A 23,696-nucleotide genomic window follows, 5' to 3' on the forward strand; every position below is an offset into this window, starting at 1 on the left:
TGTCGTAACCCTCCACCACCCGACACGGCCAATCAGTAAAAATGTGTCACGTTGACAAAAGACAAATAGTTCACTGCTTTAGCCCACCGGTGTGTTGAAGCCACAACATTTACAATTGTAAATGTTGTGGCTTCTAAACCCAAAAACGTCGATTATGACTGACTATGTGGGCGGTCGAAAGAAGTGTGACGATGCCCACAGCTAGGAGTCAAACTTGCACCCGTCTCCCCCCCCCCCCCCCCAATGACCAATTGACCGTGCAAAATATTATTTTCCTTTCCCCATTGCCGATGTTGGCGGCGATCAGTTCAGAAGCAGAATGTTGAGGTCTGCTAGTCACGACGTTAGGGCTACAGGGGAGATTTTGTGTAGTTTTACTTTCTAAAAAATGCCAACTTCATTTGTTCTTGCTGTGGTTGTTCCACCTGATGACGATTGCTTGTATTGCGATCGGAACGTCGTGATTTGTTTTATTTTATTTTATACCGACGTGACTTTACCGAAAGAACCAAAGAGTATATAATATTAATGTTCTATACTTTTGAGGCATACGCAATTAGAAAATAACACTTACTATCCAGGAACAAAAATCGTGTTACATAGTGAAATCCGTCAAATGAGCGGGTGAGTTAATTGTTACATTGCCAACCTACTATAGTCTACAAAATTAGAGCATTTTGTGTTGGATGCTTCTACAATTGAAAGCAAATATACAGCAAACCCTTGCCCATCGCGGGGGAGGCGGGGGGGGGGGTTACGTTCTTTGAAATAGCCGCAATCGGCAAAACCGCAAACTGCAAAGTCTATGGCAAGTGGGAAAGTCGGGGTTGGTCCACGGTTCATCATGCGTGTTCTTCCGCAGCAGCGTCAACGCGAGCAGCGCAGTGGCGACGACGCGTGGAGGGATCTCGCGGCCGACAGCGAAAGGTCCCGAGCCACAGCGGTGGATCGGCGAACCCAACCTCGACAAATTTGGCACGCGCTCGCTAAGCCCGCGAGAGGAGGGAAGGGTTTTGCTGCCGTGTGACGGGACGACTGCCCTCCTTTGTCTTCAGCGGGCAAGTGGGCCCTTCCCCAGAGCGGTCTTAGGACGAATGTGTTGATTTTTGTAATTGTTTGGGCATGTGCAGCATCGCAAAAAAAAAATTGTTGCGTTTATTTGAGGCTTCGTTGAAGCATTTGTGCCATTGATTGGCCCCCGTGTGGGTAATCACAAGCCCCCTGTTGTTAATTTTTGGGGCTGTTGTTGACTTGTCATTTTGGTTAATTACAATAAAAACAAAATGCTTCAACTGCTTCACGGTGGAACAATTTGCGTTTTGTCAAAATCCTTTGTAGAATAAATTGCCATCAAGGAATCTTTATTTGTAAATGTTTCTAATTGCGTGCAAATGTTATAATTCACGTGTGTGGTGGGTGTCTTTGAGATTTTATCTGACGCAACCCTTATTTCACGAATCTAGTGCCCTTTGACCTTTGTTGGGCCCTCTCTACACGTGCTCGGTATGCTTACGCCTTGCAACCACCACTGGCTGCTGCGTCGTTGCTTTTGTAATTCCAGGCCAATGCCAAACGCCAACGTCCCACCACCGCCGCATACATTCTCGAGAAACGCATCCTGCTCATCCTACCTACTGGCGCATCGAGAGACTTAACTTTCCTCTTGCGCAGGCGAGCAAAAATGAATGTGATCGCGGAACAAGGAGCAATACAAAATATGCTTTTATTTCCCATTTAAAGCATCTTCCACCACCACTAGACGTCTGGCAAAGAGTGCAGTGTTTGTTCTCCGTGATCGCAGCGTGACTCGCAAGAACGTTGGTGGGACGTTGATGGGACGTTGACGGGACGTTAAAGACGGCGGAGGGAGGAGGGGGGGGGCGCAAGCAAGGCGAGGATCGTCACGGAGCCAAATGCGACACTTTTTTTTCTTACATCAATGCACGCTGTCAAACACGGCCAGATAGCGCCCGTAGAGCTGGGGCTAAGAAGACAATCGACAAAAAGGATTAAAATAATTTAGTGTTTTTTTTTCTGTAGTCTCTTACTCGGCGAGTTAATAAATCTCCTGAAGGCAGGTGACCCCCCCCCCCCCCCCCAGCTTTACAGGTACGAGTAGTGGGCAGCGTGACACGGGCCCATCGCGGCGATGCCGATAACGTCACCAAGTGCCGCCCATCACCTCTCGTCCAGCGGCACGCGTGGCAACAGAGGTGAGACTCCCCCCCCCAACCCTCCCGGGCTGTTTTCGTGTCTTCTCTTATTTAGCTGAGCACTCGGGACTGATGATGGGTTTGGAATGAGCGATTAGTTGAGTAATCGAATATCCCCCCAGCCCAGCTCTAGGACGTCGCCCACAGTTGACAGCTTTCATTCCACAAGCAAAAAAAAAAACCACACAAGTCTCGACACGACTACAAAGAGGTTGACTTGCGCCGCATGGCAAAAAAAAACAATCCGCGGTGTTTTTACAGAAGACTCGTCAGAATGTTTGACCCTTTGTGGCAATAAAACAGGTGTGTTAAGATGGTAAAAACACCAAACGGAAACCTTTTGCAAGGAAATCACTTTTATTTTCTCGACCATGGAGTTCATGGTCGTGCGGTGCTCGTTGGATATAGGAACGTGCGTCTTTTCCACTTCACAACCGAATCGTGCCGGAGCTGTGCCGTGTCAGCCTTGACGCGGCTCAGGAAGCAAGCACCACGTATTTTTCCACCACAGAAACCGAACCGTGCCTTTGACGTCACGTGTCTGAGCGTAAGCGCCCGACGCCAAGTGTGAGGAAAATTATTCACCTCGCGCCTGGTCCTGCCTGACCACGCGGACCAGATGTAGCTGTCTTGTCAGGCCAGCGTAGCACGGTTTGGTTCTGGCTCGGCAAACAGCCAGTGGAAAACCACCTGTATGTTGAACTCCTTTCGCACCGTATGTAGCCAATCGCGCTCATCGGAAGTGAGCGCCGCACGCTGGCAAAGCTCGGGTGTGGCAGTGGAAAAACGGTACGAGGAGGGGCTCGCATTTCGCCCTCGTCACCGTCGAACATTCGCAACGGAAGTCCCCTGGGGATGGCACTCCCATACCACCCTCGTTCGTCCGGAACATTTCCACGCGATAGGCCATTTTGTTGAGCTATCATTTGTGGCCAGGTCGCTTGTGAAAAAGAAGCTCATAGCCGAGTGGGCTTTTCGTGGTAAAATAAACATAAGATTTAATAAAAATAGGGTTTTCCCCCTTTTTTTGTTTGCATTTGACTGCAAGTATTGTGGTTAATGCAGACATGAATCCTTGTAAAAAGGTTTCAGTTTTGTTGCCAGAAAAAAGGGGAAAACCCCTATTATATTTTGGTACTGGCAAAGGAGGTCTAATGATGAAACGTAAGAATTGTTATGTTAGTAATTTGTTTACCTTTCCGACACTTTGCACTCGTATCGTGTCTTCGCACTGTTTGTTGTAACATTGCGACCCTCTCTCCTACCTGGACATCTGTGAAAGAAGAGCTCCATAGCTCATCGGATTCCTCCGGTATAAATACACATTCTGATTCCGTTTAACTGGGGGACGTTAACTCCTCGTTAGAGGGAGCTCTGGAGCGCTACCTTTGGTGGGTACTTGGCCTACACTTCGAGACACGTCTTGGGAAGAGGTGGGATTACCCATGGAATCGAAGCGGTGACCTCTGGATTACAATGTCCGGCATGCGGACCCTTACACGCCGAGGTAGCAGCTCCTGGCGGACGTGAACACTGCGCGCTCCTGTACAAGGTATAAACTCCCACCCGCATTCTCTGTTGTGAGCAAGGCTGTGTGTCGCGCTGTCTGCTGCTGTCGCCGTAATTACATTTTGTTAACGTCTTACATTCGCGGGTTGTAAGATAGCGCCTCTTGTAAACAATTGGTTCTCAGCTTACGATTAAAAGGGAGGGGGGGGGAGGACATTCTTGCGTAAAGACTGACATTCGGTTAAGTAAGCACGCTTGTGCGTGTGCCAACACGCACAAGCGTGATGGCACGGTGGCTAATATGCGCAGCTGGCACAAAAGGGCCGCGTTCCATCGGGCGGAGGGAGAGGTTTGCACGGTGGTAACATTCGTACGTCGCAGAAAGACGCTCCTGGGTTCGATTGGAGACCTCGGGCACCTCCGTGTGGAGTTTGTATGTTCTCCCTCGTGTCTCTGCGTTGGTTTTCCTCCGGGTTCTCCGGCTTTTTTATCGTAGCTAAAACATTTTTTTTTACCCTGGTATCGGCCAAACATCCCCCAATGCAAAAAAAATTACCTACAGATTTCTCAATTGGGACTACACAAAGCAACATCGCCCTCTACTGTGAACACTTGAAGAGCTCACCTGATAAGAGTCTTGAAAGTTGGTAAGGCTTTCTTGGGTAAACAATTGTCATAATAAGAATAAACAAAGGTAACTACAGTGCTCAGGTGAGGCATTCTTGGCATGGTTGGCATCAAAACCTTCAAAGCGGAGAATGAGATTTCAAGCCGCAGTGAATTGTAGCTGCCCCTTGCGTTGTATCTTTGTGATACACAGTCTATTTTTGGGTCAGGCCATGTAACGTTGAAGCCAACTGTGCCGTAAAACACCCTCCACCACCCGACGTAACCAAACAAATAAAACCGCCACGCGCGCAAACGTTGAACTTGTAATTGGCACTGAAGTTTCAGCTCGCCGGCAAGTCGAATAACAATTGACGCAACCCAACGTAGCAATTCAGCAATCGCATTTCGGCGATTCTTGAAGGTCATGGCTGTATCATTCGGATTGAAGAATACGAGTGGCTCGGCAGAAGTAATGGTCGGAGCGCCAAATTGCGAAGGGTCCCCGGCCTTCGCGCGTCTCGCAGGATTCCATTTATGCTTTGAAACCATTCAGATCCGCGATTTATAAAAAAATAAAAACCGCGGGCCTCGACTCCCTCGTTCGATCTCTAGTTTTTTTAGGGTGCATTACGTCGCACGTGTTACACCGCCGACTGTTGCTTTTCCATCTTTTTGAAATCCACACTCTATATTCTGGGTTCTATAATGACATTTTTTATTTCATACGTAAAAAAACAACCGTGATACGTTGGTTTTACCAAGAACTTATTCGCTTTTCTAATGTATTTTTCAATCTCTAGGCCAAAGGATTTTTTTTCTCGTCCTCGTTCAATGATCTTGTTTTTGCGTTTGTGCGTTTTGCACGTTGTGTGCACGCACGCTGTTGGTGGGCAGCGGTAGTGTAGTGGTCAACGCACGGCGGCCAACAATGGTGATGAATATCTGAACCGGTCCTGGACCTCCCCTAGGTTGACTCAGCCTTACCCTGGTGTAACGTGTCAACATCGGCACGAGGGAGATATACGCGGCCGGGAGTTGCGCTGCCCACCCCACCATGCAATACGCCGTTCCAGCCGTATCATGTGTTCCACTAATGGCACTTGCCCAACAACCTATTGAGGCTATACAGGGTATCTTTGTTTTGTAACCAAATATGTGTACACATTTGAATGGTGAATGGCAATGGTTGGCAAACACTTCACTATGAACTCGCTGACATAAGTTCGATTCCTGGCCCGGGTGACATCAGTGGTGAGCAAAATTTGAACCGGTCCTGGGCCTGCACCCACTTTACCATTCCGCACTGACCAGCGTGGTGAAGTATGGTCAAACAACCCCAAAGGCCAATGTCAGTAGGATGAGGGAAAGCCTTCACCAAGCATTAAATATAATCTTATAATTTACTATAATATTTATTTTATTTATTTCGTGTCTAAAGCCGTGTATATGTTTATGAACATATATTTACTTACGTACATATACACGCATCTCTGTACAAGCTGCACAAAAAAACATCTATTGAACAATCGATATAGACACGGTATTCTTGAAGCATACTGAAGGGCGACATCCGGACCTATTTAAAACGCCCCGGTGTTAATTTCCCCACGTACGCACGTAACCACGATCCCAGACACACACGAGGTCACTCGCGACGAGTGTCCTTCCTGTTCTTGTAAATCTCGAACATGATAGGTCTTTCAAAATAAACTATTAAAATATTGAAGTGACCCCGGGGGGGGGGGGGAGTGGGAGGGGGTCAGAGGTCAGACGGCACCACTGAGAGAGTCCTGGGTTCGAATTTGGGTTTCAGTGGCCAGGTTCTCAGCTGCCCAGAGCAAGATGGGTCTTGGCTCGAACAGTAATAAACCAAAAAACACAAGCGCACACACACACACAAACCCCTACCATCATATTTGGTTTTGCTCTTGGTTTTGGCTAAATTCCAGCTAGGAGAATTTAAATAATTGTAAAAACACTCTCATAGAAGGGTGCAGGGGAAAGTGTGTGTGCCCCCCCCCCGGGTTTTTTTCCAGACAAAGTCGGTTCTTTTAACACGTGGGGCACATTACTGCCGGCAGATATCTACAAGGATTCTCCCTGTCTTGCGACATGATGCCGGTAGTGCAATTGGAACTGGGGGGTTGGTTGAGGGGGGGCAGTGGAAAAACCAAGAACATTAAATAATCAAATACCTCCAGCGATGTGTAAAATTACTATCCACTGAAGACTTATCCTCTTATGCCCTCTCCAACCTGCCCGGTATTGAGAATTGCACATCTCGGACATCGTCTAAAGGATCGCGGGCCGTACGTCGCAATGTTGAGCCGTGAGTCACGTGTCGTACCAATTGGCCCATCGCGAAGCGGGCACAGCTGGCAGCGTAGGTGCCAGTTGTGAGAACCAGGTCTCAGTCAACAGAGTCTCTTTCGCAAGGGAGACCTGGGCAGTGGGGGTGGGGGGGCGGGTGTCGGTGTGAGCCCTCTCCGAAGCGTGACGCTCGCCGAAACGCACCGCACCGCTTTGTGAGACGCCGTTCCTGCTGCACTCCGTCGCGCGTTTTGCGTGAACGTGTGCCCGCGCGCGCTCGTCCACTGCGAGAACATCCACCACCGGCTCTGCTTGATTGCGACCGAGGCGAGTGCTGCTCAATGTGCCACCTGCGCAGGGAGACGCCCAAACGTGTCGGGTACCAACGGACAAGCGACGTGAAGCCGGAAGGTTTGACGCTGCAGGAGGGGGTCGCTGGAGGTCACGCGGCGGCTGTGCACGAGGCGCAGCGTGCGACGCCATCGACGGCAACTGCCCCCGACGACCCCTTCATCTCCATCTGGATGTAACCTACGCACGTCGTCGTGGTCGTCATCATAAGCCAAGATCAGGCATGATCTCTCACCCAACGCTCAAGGGATCGGCGACGGCTTGGAGGAGGCCTGAAACGTCGCCTCGTTTTAATCGGTCAGAAAGTAACGCGTCGTTCGCTGCGGGAGCTGCAAAGCGCACCGAAGCGACGAGTCATCTGACCGCCGTCCCGCGCTCCCCTTGCTCCTCAGACCCTTCGCCCCAAGCCGGCTCCTCTGAGGACGTCGCCGTCGTCGCCGCCGCCGTCGTCGTCGCGATCGCCGCCGCCGGGGTCGTCCCGGAGCATCCGTTGACAGCGGAGGCGGCACCGGCGGCGACGCCGTGACCCCGCGACCCCTCTGCGCCACCGCAGCCGCCGCGTTGCACCGCCACCGCGGCCGCCGCCACCACCACGGCCGCCGCGGCCGCCTTCTCCTCCATCGCCTCGTGGATGGTGGGCAGGCTGCCCTGCTTGGGGCAGCGCTTGCGCAGCGCCAGCAACATGGGCTGTGGCAGCGAGAAGATGTCCACGTTGTTGCCCAGGTCGACCCAGGAGAGCGACGGGAAGGAGCGCGGCTCCTTGAGCGACTCGGCCAGGTCGCGGAGCACGGCGCGCGTCAGCCGGTTGCCGTTGAGCGCCAGGCTGGCGAGGTTGGGCAGCGCCGCGAGGCCCGGCAGCAGCAGGCGCAGCCCGTCGTCCGTGAGCTCGGCGAAGCTCAGCTCCACCGAGTTGAGGCCGCGCAGGTGCGGCGAGCCGCCCTGCAGGAAGGAGGCGACGCGCTCCAGCTCGCGCCGGTGGCCCGGGCTGCCCAGCGGGACGCCCGACAGGGGCAGCGTGCCGCCGTCGGGCTCCAGGCACAGCGCCGGCTTGGCGCTGCGGCGGACGGGCACGGGGGAGGAGGGGGAGAGAGAAGGAGTGGCAAGCGCGACGGTCAGCCGCCGCCGACGGATCGCTGCGAGTGCGCGGAAGGCCCGTGGTGAACGCCGCGCGGCAAGAGGCCGACAGGAATGGGCCGCCAACGGCCACGTTGGACGGAGCGACAGGGACACGAGGCTGCAGTGAACGTACAGGGGTATTTCGATTTAAAGCTTTCGTGACTGCAGGGATTCATCTTCTTGGTTCTTTCGGTAAAGTCACGTAGAAGGGAAGTAATAAAATAATAAAAATAAAACATAATAAAATAATTCTCACGACGTTTCGGCTTGGTGGTGTTTCATTCTTCACCTGAGGACGGCTGCTTGCGTTGTGGCCGAAACGTCGTGAGAATGATTTTATTATGTTTTATTTTTATTATTTTATTACTTCCCTTCTACGTGACTTTACCGAAAGAACCAAGAAGATACAGGGGTATATTTTACAAGATGCCACAGTGAAAACACGACATGAGGCTGTGGTTAATGTACAAGCTACCCTGGTGAGTGGACAAGAAACTGGCGAAACGTCCTCTCGGGAGCGTTCGCTCCTCTTGGCTGTGAATCCGTCGTCAGCCTCGACCGCCGGCCATGATCGCTTCTCGTGAAGTGTCTTCGACCGTGCTTACCGTTCCGATCGGTGCGTTACGCGGGGTCCGGTTGCTTTGTTTAACGACGCGAGAATTCTGGAGGCCAGGAGTGTCACGAACGCGGGTTCACATTCACCCGTCCGCTCATAAAAAACCACGGACAAACGCCGGCGATCCCCCGGGCCTTCATTTCTCGCTCGGTATTTTCCAGAACGCTTCTAGGGTTTGGCTTGGCGTAGCGATAATCGTCGTAAAACACCGGCACTCAAGAACAAAGTACGCCTGTCCACGATGTCCCTCTATCATCGTAACCACAACGTATTCCTCCTCCAAGGACAGATTAAACATCACGAGGACAAAAACACGACGAGATGGATGAGGAGCGCCAAAATAAATTCCGACCGATAATAATGTTCCGACCGATAATAAGAAATGCCGCAGCAACTCAACCGCGCAGCGAGCAGGAATGAGAGTTTATTTAATTATAATAACTCGGGCCCGATGTCAGGACCCTTGAGGTCTCTCAGCTGTAAGGAAGGGGGAGGGGGGAATATGAAGCGGCAAAATCCAGCCTTCAGCTGTTAATTAGCGGAACACAGTGGCCCCAGCCAGGAGGAAGGGGCTAATTTGACAAGCAGTATTCCGAGCATTGTCCCAAAGCTTCCAAACGAGATGCTCGTTAAAAAAAAATCCACGTTTGTTTATACTGTAAGTCTCAAAATGAAATAAAAACATTTGGTTATGTTTTGTATTCCGCTCAGTCGCTCGCTTATTTGTTTGTCCATGGTCCAATCTGTCATCCAGTTAAAACAAATGTGATAGTTAACAAATCCGGTTTCATAGACTAAATTGAAGTGTCTTTTGAAAACACGATTGTTGCTACGCAGGAGCCGGGCGGATTGTCACATCGCAGGACCGTCGCGGATGGCGAAGCCGGCGTGGGAGAGGAGGCCTTCATCCAGCAGCGGATTGAACATGGCTGATAGTGACGATGATGTAAACACAGCACGGCAAACGTGACTTAATAATTTGATTAATTTAAAAAGGATAATGCTCGTGATGCTTGTGTAAAATTGCGAATATAAGGGCATGTTATTTGCGATTTGTAAAATTTCAATTAGATTCTCAAGTACATTTTAAGGCTGAAGGCACGAACCAAACGCTAAAACGATGGGAACATATAAGACACACGGCACAAACGAGACAACGACCAGCAGATTCTGAACCATAGCGATCCATCGACTCGGTCGGGGGTGGATCAAGGGCAGGGTGTGGGTCAAGGGCAGGGTGTGGGTCAAGGGCAGGGTGTTGGTCAAGGGCAGGGTGTGTGTCAAGGGCAGGGAGTGGATCAAGGGCAGGGTGTTGGTCAAGGGCAGGGTGTGAGTCAAGGGCAGGGTGTGGGTCAAGGGCAGGGTGTGGGTCAAGGGCAGGGTGTGAGTCAAGGGCAGGGTGTGTGTCAAGGGCAGGGGGTGGATCAAGGGCAGGGTGTGGGTCAAGGGCAGGGTGTGGGTCAAGGGCAGGGTGTGGGTCAAGGGCAGGGTGTGGGTCAAGGGCGGGGTGTGAGTCAAGGGCAGCGTGTGGGTCAAGGAAGTTCGCTGTCCTGCACCCAGCTGTGCTCATCGAATCTGTTGGGGTCGATTCAAGAGGAGCCGAGCGATCGCGACATCAAGAACGCGGAGTCGCGCATGGAATAAATTGATGCACGCACGGAATGCACAGATGAGGGTCCGCATTCACAGTGCGGCGGCTGTATCGTAAGATTCGAATCTTCGTAGGCGTTTGGCGGTGGCAACGCACTGGCGCGTCAAGGAGGCCCCGGAGAAACTAGGCCACTCTGCGACAAATGAGCCGTGCTCCCATTCCGTCTCCTCGCCGCGCTCCAAACAAAACACGGCGCGTCCCACAACTACGGAGTCTGCGAGGAACGACCCGGCTGCGACCCTAGGGCTTGGGGTTAAGACATTTTTTACCGCTTCCGTTGGGCTCCTAAAACGGGCGGGCGGCTCGGCGGCGACGTTCCGAGTTTTCCATTCGTCTCGGGCCGCCCTCGTGTCGCCGCGATTTGTTGCGCGAAAGAAAATAAATGTGCGCAATAACGTTACGTGGAAAATGTTTACAATAGCAGGGCGTTTTTTTGTCAAAAATTGCAATATTTTACTCCTTAAAAAAAAAACTTCATCAAATGCACTGTACTACAAGTCACGATTGTTTTCAACTTATTTAAAAATGCATTTAGATATTTATTTTTAAAGCAAACGTCTGTTATTTCTGTACTTTGTTTTTTCTTTATTGCTGTACAAATTTGGCAGGACGGGGGGGGGGGGGTTGGAAAGGGAGAAGACAAATGGACGCCCACGCTCTTCACGTTTACATTTCTCAACTCTCCTTCCATAAAAGTGCTCGCCAACAACGGCTGTAACTCCGTGAGTAGCGATGGTTGTTGCAGGGACGGCCCGAGCACCGGGCAACGGTGGTGTTGCGCTCGGCAGTTCGACGAGCATTTGGCCGCTGTAAATTTCCACGCGATAAGCCGCTTCGTCGAGCTACCGTTTGTGGCCAGGTCGCTTCTGAAAAAGATCTGTGTAGCTCAGTGGGGCTTAACCTGATTAAAAAAGAAAATGTATATAGTTTCGTTTTCTAAACCATTTGGCTGAAGCGTGAAAAACGCTGGGGGTTTTTCTTCATCATTTCCACGTTTGAAACGTTTGATGGATAAATTGTCAGCCGTGTTTTTTTAATGATTTACACCACCGCCACCGCCGCCTTCTCGGTGTTAACTCCGTCTCGGCCGAAAAACGTCGTGCTGTCGGAACGCAAATTAACAAAAAAATGTCACTCCAGAGCCAGATTTGTCGGTTGCCACTTACTCCGTAGTGCGCGCTGACCAGCGTTGCCACCCGTTCTCGGTTTCCCCCAGGATCGTCCTCTTGTTGAAATAACCGTCCTGAGAAATGTGTACTTTTTTCCCGGAACATTTAAGCGATCGGTTTTTGCCAGTTTCCAAATATGAATAATAATAATCATAGACCACTTACGACAGCACAATTACACGTAGTTCTGCCCTCGTCCAAGCATTGTCAGATATTCTTCTAGGTTTTTTTTGTACCTCAGTTTAAGAATATTTTTTCCTGCCTCGTTTATACCATTTCCTTTGTATTGTTTCTCATCATCATGCTGACCGCAATGAAGTTGTCACCTGTGTCCCGGCTTCTCCAGAATTGTCCTGGCAAACCTATGTCTTCCCGGAAGCTTTTGTCAGTTACATTGTAATAATTGTAATAATGATGATGCACCACTCAAGATAAGGCATTTGCATGTAGCTCTCTCTTCCTGCGGTATTGTGCGAGATATCCCTCCTCCTCCTCCCCTTCCTCCCATGATGCGTCCCGTTTTTTTTGTACCTCAAAGGTGACAACACTGGCGCTGACGTGCCCGCAACGTTCGCCGACGAGGACAAACAAAAAACACACCGAAGAACTTTTGCAGCGGAAAACTTGTTTTTTTTCCGGCGAGCAAGGCCTGACGTGTTGGAGGCGCGTCACGAGCGTGATGCAGCGAGCCGCGCGTGACACGGTGACGAGCTGCACATGACACGGTGACGAGCTGCGAGTGACACGCGGCGGTCGGAGGCGTGGGTGGTGGTGGCGGTGTGGCTCTCTCAACTCAGCCTCCCGAGCCGTCACCGAATCTTTCCAATTCAACGGAAGCTCTCGGGCTCCGCGTTGATGATGAGACGCGAGAGCCGAGGATCAAGGTCTCGGCCCTTTCTGGAAATTGTACGTCGCAGGTTTGAGCTTGGATGTGCCACGGCTGCTCTTTGCGATTGATTGCATCGTCGGCCGTGGTCGATCCACTGCTGGATGAAAGCCTGCTGATGGACGCGAGCCACCTCCACACGGTCCTGCGTCGTAACAATTCACCAAGCACCTGCACTCGAGCTGATTTCAGAGCTCCCGTCTCTCCTCGGTTATTTTTCTTATCTCGTCTAAAGTTTGCTCAGCAGAGAGCTCGGTTATCAGTCAGGCAACTGCATGTACATACGTTGAACTTCAACTATGTAGCCAAAACCGTGCTAGTCGGAGGTGCGAAACCGACCACGCGTGGTTGGGCAGACGTCTATCAAGCTGTCGTCGTCGTCATCACCGTCGGATGAAGCCCCTCAAGTGTCGCCCTGTACGTTCGCTCGTCAACTTAATCGACGTTCAACCCTCGCGGCCGCCACGGGGCTCGGCCTGCTGCGTTGTTGCGCGAGATGCCCCCACGGTTCACTTGGCGAGCGAACCGTCGTTGTGGGCGACGAGGAGCCTCGGTACGACCCGAGTGAATCCAGAAAGTCTCCGTTAGCACGGCACATTGGGATTTTTGTTCTACTTCTCCCAGCGACGAGGCTCAAAAGAGCGGTACGCGTTTATTTCGGGCACATCACACCCAGTCAAATACACGAATACATAAATACAAAAATAATTGCAGGGACTCAACTACTTACGAACATTCGAACTTTCAAAGATACGAACAAACCTGTCTGCTCGGACATAAAGAACCAGTGGCATCTACATCTACAGGAGATTATCCAACTTGTAAAGCCATTCCCCGTGTTGAGTGTACGAGTCTTACAGCATGTTGGGAATCGACAGGAGTAAAGTTGGACTTACGAAGAAATCGACTTACGGACAGCACCTCTGGAACCTAACTCGTTCGTAAGTAGAGGAGGGCCGGTATATGGTGCGCACACTGCTGGTTTTTTAGAAGGTTCTCTGGCGGCAACAGTTGCACATGTTCTGTGCCAGACAGTTTCAATTAAATATTTAACAGGTTAGGACAGGCGGTATTTTTCAATGTCTAGAATGTATTAATATTTATTTTATTATTGCACTTGTGTTCATCTTCTTGGTTCTTTCGGTAAAGTCACGTAGAAGGGAAATAAAAAACATAATAATTCCTTTGTCAAGGCGCTCTTCCCCCTCCAACCCAGCTTAAATATACGCTGCCAAGCCTGGTGGTGTTCATTCAGACGCTGTCTTTCCGACAGACCTGTTTTTCACCTGAGGACGGCTGCTTGCGTTGTGGCCGAAACGTCGTGAGAATTATTTTATTATGTTTTTTTTATTATTTCCCTTCTACGTGACTTTACCGAAAGGACCAAGAAGATGAATCCCTGCAGTCACGAAAGCTTTAAATCGAAAATTTGCACTTGTGTTCTTTAAGAAAGAATTGCTCAGTCTCAAGCATCTTTTTCAGGTGGGTCCTGCCGAGTTTTTGTTTTGCAATAGGGTGGCTGATGTGGGTGCTGCAGCTGCTTTCGTATGATCCCTTTTAACTAATGTGCAGGTACATTTTTCAGCTTTGGTACGTACATATGTTGAATTTCATTCCCACGTACGTAGCCAACCGTGCTAATTGGAGGTGTGGGGACATTTGGCCACGACCACCAAATTAGTGACGTACGTTTCTTTTGCACAACTTTTTGGAGGAAACCCATGCAGAACACGGGGGAGAGAACATGTGATCTCTTAGAATAGGGTTTCCCGTTTTTTCTGGCAACAAAACAGGTGTTAAGATGTTAAAACACCAAACTGAAACCTTTTACAAGGAATCATGTCTGCATTAACCACAATATTTGTGGTAAAAATGCAAACAAAAAACGTACTCTGATAATATATGCATTGTCTTTTGTTGCCAGATAAAAGTGGAAAAACCTATTCTCATATTTTGGTACTGGCAAAGGATGTCCCATGATGTAGATGCTCACCCCGAGCTCTCATTACTCTGATAGTGGCATTGTCTTTGTGCTGTGTACGCCTTTTGCCGTCCTCTGGTCTAACACTGTTTGAGACTAGGGTCTAAAGAAAGCTGTCTCTGGTGTGGACCAATCAGTTTCAAAGACAATGCATATATTATCAGAGTGTGTTTTTTTATTGCATTTTGACCACAAGCATTGTGGTTAATGCACACATGATTCCTTGTAAAAGGTTTCAGTTTGGTGTTTTAACATCTTAACACCTATTTTGTTGCCAGAAAAAAGTGGAAAAACCTATTCTCATATTTTGTTACTGGCAAAGGAGGTCCCATGATGTGAACTCTAACAAAGAAATGTGCCCGAGTCAGGAATCGAACTCGGGAAACTTGTTTACCGCTGAGCGAACAGCCGCTAAAAGGTCGCGGGAGGTAGCGCCGTGACCGGCCGAGTGTTTGTGCTCCCGGTCATTGACGCCGTAGACGATAGGTCTCCTTATCTGCTGCCGCCAGCACACTGCCGGAGAGGCCTCCTTTGGAATTTAGGAGAGACGCGGAGAATAGGAAACGATACATTGACACGGGGGGGGGGGCGGTGTCTTTAGAAAACTGAATAACAAAAAAAACACCCCCAAGTAAATAGAGGGAGAGGGAATAAAATAAGGAGAATAGAAATGCAAAAACCGTCGCTTCGGGAAAAGCCGAAGCTCGTGCCGCACGTCTCTGACCGTGAACCATGCGAAGCTCTTTCTCTCCGCGCGAAGGAGCGATCGTTTGCGGGTTTTTTTTCTCTCCCTCCGGGCACTTTCACACGTCGCAAAATATTTCTCGCGGAGGCGACCGGCGCTATCGCTCCGACGCAAGAGCCCTCGCCGAGAAACGAGGCTTTGACAACTTCAGTAAAAAGGCTCTTTGGTTGGACAATCGCACCGGATTTTGAAACGCAACAACAACAAAACATTTTGATTTCAAGCTTTCGTGACTGCAGGGATTCATCTTCTTGGTTCTTTCGGTAAAGTCACGTAGAAGGGAAGTAATAAAATAATAAAAATAAAACATAATAAAATTATTCTCACGACGTTTCGGCCACAACGCAAGCAGCCGTCCTCAGGTGAAAACCAGGTCCGTCGAGGCGACAGACTCTGCGTTGTGGCCGAAACGTCGTGAGAATAATTTTATTATGTTTTATTTTTATTATTTTATTACTTCCCTTCTACGTGACTTTACCGAAAGAACCAAGAAAAACAACAAAAAACTCGCTTCGGGATCGTTCGGCGGCTGCTCTCGCGCTCCCGGAACCCGCCTGGGCGACTCTCTCGCTCGCTCCATTCGGCAGCCTTTCGCCCAACTCCACCTACGAGCCCGCTCGGCAGCGCACCCCAGCACCTTTCGGGTTTGTTCCGCCACGTTAACGCCGTGACGACGCCGCCACCGCCGCCGCGGCGAGAAGCTCAACCTCGCCGGACCTGCGCCGCGGGCGGGTTGAGAGAACGGGGAGAGTTACCTGCAAGTCACTTACACCTGCCCCCACCCTGCCCCTCCCTCCCACCAACTCGGCCCACCGAACAGTGGCAAATTGGGTGCACCACCGTCGGCGGAACAGCGGGCCGCGTGTGGTAGCTGGCGACTTCCGTGGCTACGGCACCGGCTACCCGAGTTCGATTCCCGCTCGCGACCAATAACGGTGGCGATCATTTGAACAGGTCGGTCCTGGGCCTCCTCGAGGTCGACTCGGCCTCAAATGAGGGGTGTGTAGTAAACATCGCCACTGGGGAGACAAAGGCGGCCCGTGCGTGGTGCTGGCCACTCACAATCCTCGTGCGCCGTGCCGGCCTTCATAGGTGCTCGCTAACAGCACTTGCCCCAACAGCCTCTTAAGGCTATACGGGTGGATCTTTGTCTTTGCTATGTTTTTGTGTTTCCTTTCTCGGGCCACTGTTGCTGGAAGGGCTCTGTAAGAGGGCGTTTTGCCCTTCCTCTTATTCCACACCGGCCAGACGTCTTGGGAGATGTCTGCGTACCCGTTGTGTCCCGGGGACATGCAACCCGCCCGATGGACTAACTGTGGCGCAAACCCATTCACTGTGTAAACTGGCTGCGTGGCTAAAGGTGGGCAGGATTTAAGAAACTCGCCCCCCCGCCCCCGAAATCGTTTTGACTGCTCGGAGATGGAATCGAACCGGCGACCTCTGGATCGCAAGTCCAGTGGCGCCGCTGGCCATTGCACACCGCTGTGCCAGCAGCCATGCAGATGTGCGCAACGCGATAAAGAAAACCCCACGATAAACAACTAACATTTCTTTCTTAAGAACTTATTTTTTGCGTTTAGTTTTTTGTACTTTCCCCGCGCACCTCCGATGAGTACAGTTGGCTACGTACGGTACGAAAGAAGTTAGACACACACACAGTACATTACGCAACATTTTACGATCAAGTTTTTTTTTTCTATGCAGAAGTTCAGATCGCAGGCCGAGTGGATTGCTGCCGACGTTACCAGCTCGGCGGCGGTCGTTTTTATTTGCCTCAATCGCGGCCCACAGCTGTCAGTCTCCCCCCCCCCCCGCGTTAACAGGGCCCACAGGGGGGGAAAGGAATGGGAGAGCGGAGGTGTGGAGAGCGACAGAGAGAGATGCGTGTTTGTGTGCGTGTGTGTGTGCGTGCGCGTGTGTGCTTGTGTTGTTGTGTGCGCGTGTGTGTGTGTGCGTGTGTGCGTGTGTTTGTGCGTGCGCGCGTGTGTGTGCGTGTGTGTGTGTGCGCGTGTGTGTGTGTGCGCGTGTGTGCGTGTGTGTGTGCGTGTGCGCGTGTGTGCGTGCGTGTGCGTGTGTGTGCGCGCTTGCGTGTGTGCGTGTGTGTGCGCGTGTGTGGGAGAGAGGACAAGGGGCTTGAACCGGGGAAGCTTGGAGCAATCTCCCCGTCAGCCTCCGTGCCACGATTAATTTTCTGAAAATCCCGGGAGCGTTCCTCCCATGGTACGTAGGAGGGTGTGTGGGGGGGGGGGTTGATGGGAGGGAGAGGGGGGTTCTGTGTAAGTGAGAGTGGCATGGGGAGCAAGGTTTGGGGAGGAAGGAGGCGGGGAGTTGGGAGGACAGAGGTTGCTCCTCGTTAAAATGATCATCAACGAGGTTTGCTGAGCACAGATCCAGAGGCACGGAACGCCGAGGGGCCAGCGACAGTCGAAGGTGCAGGAGGCCAGGTGGCTTGGCGGAAGAACGGAAATGTTTGGCGAGTGTAGCCGGTGTGGTTACGTTACTAACAACAAACGGTGGCACATATTTGCACTGCGGTGTTAAGAGAGGGCGTCAATTATTGCGTGTTAAACCTTGTGAAATGATGTTGCTGCGTTCACAATTGGCTTAGGATGAGCGGTACCGGTAGATAACACCCCTTCGTCAGACGCACGTTGTGCAGGCGTGTGAGTCAATTGCCAGGGTCACGTGACCACCGGACAAGGGGATTCGTCACGAGCAAAAATCCTGGTGGAGGGGGGGGGGGAGACTCGGCCCATCACCCATCCGAGGTCGTATAAAATGCGTGCCACTTCGTGAAGTGAGCCAACGGCGGTTGTCCCCGCCATGGGAACGCGGAACTTCCACCACTGGCTCAGGACTGTCAACAGAGATTGTGTATCCGTCGCGAATGTTCATTTGAGCAGGAAATCACTTTGACGGGGACTTTGAATAGATACGAGCTAACACGTTTCTTGAATGCGAGGAAGCCTCGCTGCATCTCAACGCTCTCTCTTTCAGGAGGGTCCTCACCAATTTTTTCGCAGCAAGGGGCGATGTTCCTGCTGTCGTTCTGAATTGGGAAATTCGCAGGCATCGTTTTTTTTTGTCAGCAATGGGATGTGCTGACCAAACACATTCCTGCGGAGGGAGCTGGTAGGAACGTTGGGTTGCTCGGTCAATGTCCAGGGTCAACGGCGGCGTGGTGTATTCCGCAAATATGACCGACTGTAAGGGCGGGCACAAGCCGGCGTGAGTAGGTTAAACGTTGAGTTTTATAAGGGCATCACGGTGTGACCAGCCCCTCCCCACCCAGCCCCACCCCACCCCACCCTACCCAGCCCCACCCCACTCAGCCCCACCGCTCCAACCCCCCACCCAGCCCAACCCAGCCCCATCCCTCCCATTTTGGATGCACGACGGACGGACGGACACAATAATCCCCTGTAGGCTAGTGGAACCATGAGGTTCCTACCAGTATAACATCTACATTCCTTTTGATTTAAAGCTTTCGTGACTGCAGGGATTCATATTCTTGGTTCTTTCGGTAAAGTCACGTAGAAGGGAAATAATAATATTACCGAAATAACCAAGAATATCTACATTCCTTTTCTTTACAGCTTTGGGATCAGAATGTAGAACCCGGAGGGGGGTGGGGAGAACACACAAACTCCACACAGAGGCACACCCGAGTCGGGAATCGAACCCAGGCGATTATTGCTGCGGGGAGGGGGGGGGCTCCGATCGTTACCACTGCACCGCTAGTGCCGCCCTGTGAAGGATAGCAGACGTGCCGCGGGAGGAGGGGGCGAGTCAATGCGTTTCGTGGTGAACGGGCAAAGCGCCCTCCCCCCGCCCGCTTTGCATTGTTTCCACGCGCCGTGTAATTACCTGTAATGGAGCTCAGTGCCAGTGTGGGTGGGGAGGAAAATAATGTTACCAGGAATCAACGGGACGGCCTTCGCCGTCATTTAATACCGCATGAAGGTGGATGAATAAAAATGTAGAATAATTATCCGCGAGACATTTCTGCATTTATATGACTGGCGCGTGCGTGGGGAGAGCATTTGGCGCAGAGTGGATGTGTTTGCGGTCATCTCGGTCCGTTAACCCATAACACCTGGGTCCGGCGCTGCGACCTCCTGCCAGCGGAGCCTACGACTCTTCGCGTGACAGCCTCAATACGCACCTAGCCTGGCGCAGGCACTGCGGTGATATCACTGTCACTCTGCGGCAAATGTTGTGCGAAGAGAGCGGTGGTCGCGTGCCCGCGCCGGCCTTCATAGGTAGTACTCGCTAACAGCACTTGCCCTAACATTCTCTTCAGGCTATACGGGGGGGGGATCTTTGTCTTTGGTGCAGTTGTTCGTAGGTCCCTCGTACGAACCTCGCAAACCGAGTTAAATTCCTCGGCTCCCCGCCCCTGTTCAAGTCCAGACCCTCTGCCCATGACTGACTGCCACTCTCTCTCTCTGTCATAAAACGAGTAAGCGCACCTCCGCTCTCTCCAGCCAGCGTCTTGAAGTGCTGTCGCGATTACGAATCCACATTTATTTTCTCCCGTGACACAGCAGCACTACTCGTCGTCAAGACCGCATCATCATCATCATCCGCACCCATCCATCAGTGACCACCGAACTCGAGCCCAGACGATAAAGTGTTTGCTCATTAGCACTCAGCGGGAAGACGCGAGACAAGTGATGTCCACTCTTGCTGCGTCTTACGATTTGGTGGTTGGGGGGGGAGGGGGGTGCGCTGGAGTGGGGGGGGGGTGCGGGGGGTGGGGTTGTGGGGGGGGGGAATTGACGATCATCGCTCACGCTCCCCGTTAATTGCTCCTCCTGCTGCCCTCGGATCGGAGGAGCGACCGGAGCGATATCGACGTTGGCCTTTCGTTGAAAAAGAAAAAGCGCGCCGCCGACCGTGTTAAAAATTCGGCGCGCGTGCGTGCGCCAAAACTCCACCCGTCTGTCGCGCCGAGATCACGAGTCACGGGCCAGGACGCCCGTGGCGGTTACGAAGAGATGTTTGTTATGAGCGGTAAATGCACGCACGAGATGCGCCGCCTTATTGACGATTAAATATTTACGCGGGTTTGGAGCGCGCCGTTTTATAGCCTCGTTTTGTTTTTATTAAATCTGAAGCGCCGTTATCCTCGGTGGGAACGGCTGAACTCCTAACGATGATGGCGCTGACAGCTCCGAGAGTGAATCGTTGGAATTGTTTCCAAACGATCGATGGCTGAGATTGAATAATTATGTGACGATAATATCATCATCAGCAGCAGCAGCAGCCTTGGTCGATCCACTGCTAGTTGATGACCTCCCCATGCCCCCGATCGCCAACTCTCACGATCCCGCGACGTCGTAACCCACAAAACACATTAACTGATTTCGTCGCTCCATCTCCGCGCTAGACGTTCCTCTCTCATGCATAACAATATAGGAATAATGATTTACAATCCTTTGGCAATCCATTGCTCGATGAAGGAATCCCTGACTAATTCGTTGGTCGTAGTAGATGTCTGACCATACTTCACCGCGCTGTTCAGTGTCGGTTGGTGAAGAAGAGGCTGTTGGGGTGCGGCTTGGGAAAACGCACCGTTGACGTTAGCCATGGCTGGGAATCGAGCTCACGACGTCGGGTTCAGAGTACAGGGCGCTAACCACTGCGCCACCGCTCGCTCCTGCCCCAAGAGTAATTGATTGACACGAAAGGAGAAATACGCCTTCAAATGATTGTGGGATTCCGCGCAGAGCCACGAACAATGTCAGCAAGTGGCCTTGAAAAAACAAAATAGTGTTTGTTTTTTAGAGCCAAAATCACGACCTTTTATAACTGTGTATGCAGCAGCAAGGTGGCCATGTGGTTTTTTTTTACCATGGCATGCCGACCATCCTTTGCAGGTCCCATGCCCTTTGCGCGCGGTGCGGTATGGCTCTCAAACCAAGCGCCGCGTGCTCTGCTGCTGCCCGTGTTTGTATGCCGCTGTTGCGCCGCCCGTCCCAACGTGCACAGTAAACAAATCACGTCCCCAGCCCTGCAGCCACAATACAAAAGATAGCCCCCGCCCCCCCCGTACAGCCTTCACAGACTTGTTTTGAGCAAGTGCTGTTAGCGAGCACCGATGAAAGCCTGCACGGGCATACGAGGGGGACAAACGGCAAGACGAACAAACAGACGGACAGACACACACAGACAGCCAGCCGGTCAGAGAGACACACAAGGACACACACAGACATCCATCGAGTCAATTCACTCTGACGCGTACAAGCACACACAGGCAGACGCACGCACACAGGCTTCTGAAGAGGCAGTTAAAACGCACGAAACAAATTACTCGCTCTGTATTGCATTTTCAAGGCAATTCCCCTTCACTTGCACAAAAGCCCTATCCACCAATGGGTTTCATTTAATCCGTCTCACGCCCAAGGAATCACATTTTGATTGTAATGCAACGTCGCGCTTTAATAGCACAAACTCACTCCGAGTAAGGTTCAGACATTATCTCTTTAAAACCTATTCCACAATTGTATGCGTCATCAACGCCGTGCGTAATTTTTGTTTACGCATTACCGGCCAGCCACGACGCTGCCACGGTGGTGTAGCAGTTCAGGGCGCACCGGACTTGCAACCCAGAGGTGGCCACTTCCATGTCCATTTCCCGGTGTAGCAGTTGAAACGACGGGGCAACATTTCTCAAACCCCCCCCCCCCCCAATCCCACCACCGTCACTATCCACCCAGCCGGGTACACATGGGTTAGTCCAGGGGTCGGCAACCAAAATAACAATAAGATATATTTTTTTCGAATTCGAGCCGCAATGCAACGTGAATACGAGACGGCGGGTCCTTAATAAACAACGCGTCACGAAGCACGGTCCCTTACAGAGCCGCATGCGGCTCCAGAGCCGCAGGTTGCCGACCCGTGGGTTAGTCGATCGGCAGTCTCGCGCGTGGTGAGATAAAGTGTGGGTGGGCTCCTCGTCCTTTCGAGGATGTCTGACCAGCGTGGAAGCTAAGGCAATAAAGTACACTGCTGAAGAGGGCCTCTCTAGGACAGCGGGCGGCTTTGGGCCAGCAGTGGCCTGAGCGAGTAATCGCAGGGCTCCACACCTCTACCCTTACTGGCCCGCACCTACAATCGCTTTGTAAAGACAACGTTCAATTGTGGACTATTTTTTCGGATGGCAGCGGTGGTGGTGGTGCAGCAGCGGTTTAGAGCATTGCACGATGAAACCTGGTGACTTGACTTTGAATTCCCAGCCACTCCCTCGGACTTTGTTATAACTTTCTGAACCGTCCCTACTGAGCATCTGTGGAAAACAGCTTTCTGGCTCATTGGATTTCTTTAGTTTCTGGTTCTCTCCCCCCCCCCCCCTTCAACAACCAGCAATGACCAGCGTGGTGAAGTATGGGCAATCAAATCCCCCACCACCCCCATGACCGACAGTAGCATGGGGAGCCCATGGGGAAAAAAATTCCACCACTCTCGGTTCACTCTTATCCACAGATGAGCACTGCCAACGCCAGAGATCGAGAGACCCAGTAAACATGCGAACGTGGGCCCAACGATGGCACCTTTCCCGGGAAGGTTGTCAGTTCAAATCCTAGTTGGGGGACGACTCAGCCCATCATCCCTCCGGGGTCATTAAAATGCGAACCACTTTGTAGGGGAAATAAACAGTGGTTATCCTTTCATTATTGAATTCTGGGTTAGGCCACGTGCATTGATCTGACAAAATCCGTGTCCTTAGGAAAGCCTTCATCACCCAACGCAGCCATACAAATTAATTTTCCCTATGCACTGCACAAGCGTTTAGAATTCCAAATAGTATTGTATCGGCTCACTGGTAATTTTGCCTTGTCCAGAGCCCCCGATCACAAGAGCATGGAATTTCCACCACGGAAAAGGGACCACTTGTGCCTCCACGCTCACTTGAGCAGGAAATGACTTTGTCATCCGTGGACAAAACGCGGATAACGGGGGGCAGGGGGCGGGGGGAGGAGTGTGTACCCCAGACCAGTCCTTGGGTTTTACACCCATTATCTGCGGATAAGGCAGCAACGAAGTACGTAATCGATGCGCGGTCATAAATAGGATTTTCCGCGGATCGATAGCCGGGGGCCACGCGCGGTACACACAAAGTGAGGGCCAGCAAGCGGGGGAGGAGGGAAGAGGAGAGAGGAGGAGGGAGGAAGGAGCGGGGGGGGGGGGAGCGGGGGGGAGGGGGGAGGAAGGAGCGGGGGGGGGGGGAGCGGGGGGGGAGGGGGGAGGAGGAGATCCGTAGTAATTTACGGCATCGCTGGCGGACGGCATCCCGGCTCGCCGTGTCACGGGGCCGGCCGGCGGGCGGCAGGGGAGAGAATTGGAATTGGTGCACGGCCACTCCAGCCCCCCACTCGCGGTTTCCTAATTACACCGGCGTCTCCGCTGGGTTTATTTCTATTAATGTGGGGATTTTTTTTTACCAGCAGGAAGGTGGTGGGGCGGGGGGGGCGAACCGAGCCGCAAGCGATGATGCGGGCGCCTTCATCGGCGCTTATCGTCAAACACCGAAGAAT

At 51.8% G+C, this 23,696-nt stretch overlaps 1 protein-coding gene across 3 annotated transcripts in view; it reads right to left on the reverse strand.

Annotated features, from left to right (window-relative positions):
• Positions 1 to 1,473: 1,473 nt before the first annotated feature.
• LRRC75A (leucine rich repeat containing 75A) overlaps positions 1,474 to 23,696 on the reverse strand; it is an 80,029-nt gene continuing 57,806 nt past the window's right edge. For 2 of the 3 annotated variants that reach the window (XM_078873705.1, XM_078873706.1), the window contains one exon: positions 1,474 to 8,046. In XM_078873705.1, the coding sequence (XP_078729831.1) occupies positions 7,347 to 8,046 (700 nt within the window). In that variant the 3' untranslated portion in view covers positions 1,474 to 7,346. The remainder of the gene's footprint in view (positions 8,047 to 23,696) is intronic. The other variant, XR_013639647.1, reaches the window with a different exon arrangement.

Source organism: Lampetra fluviatilis, chromosome 37 (genome assembly GCF_964198595.1).
Source record: "Lampetra fluviatilis chromosome 37, kcLamFluv1.1, whole genome shotgun sequence".
Taxonomy (NCBI): domain Eukaryota; kingdom Metazoa; phylum Chordata; class Hyperoartia; order Petromyzontiformes; family Petromyzontidae; genus Lampetra; species Lampetra fluviatilis.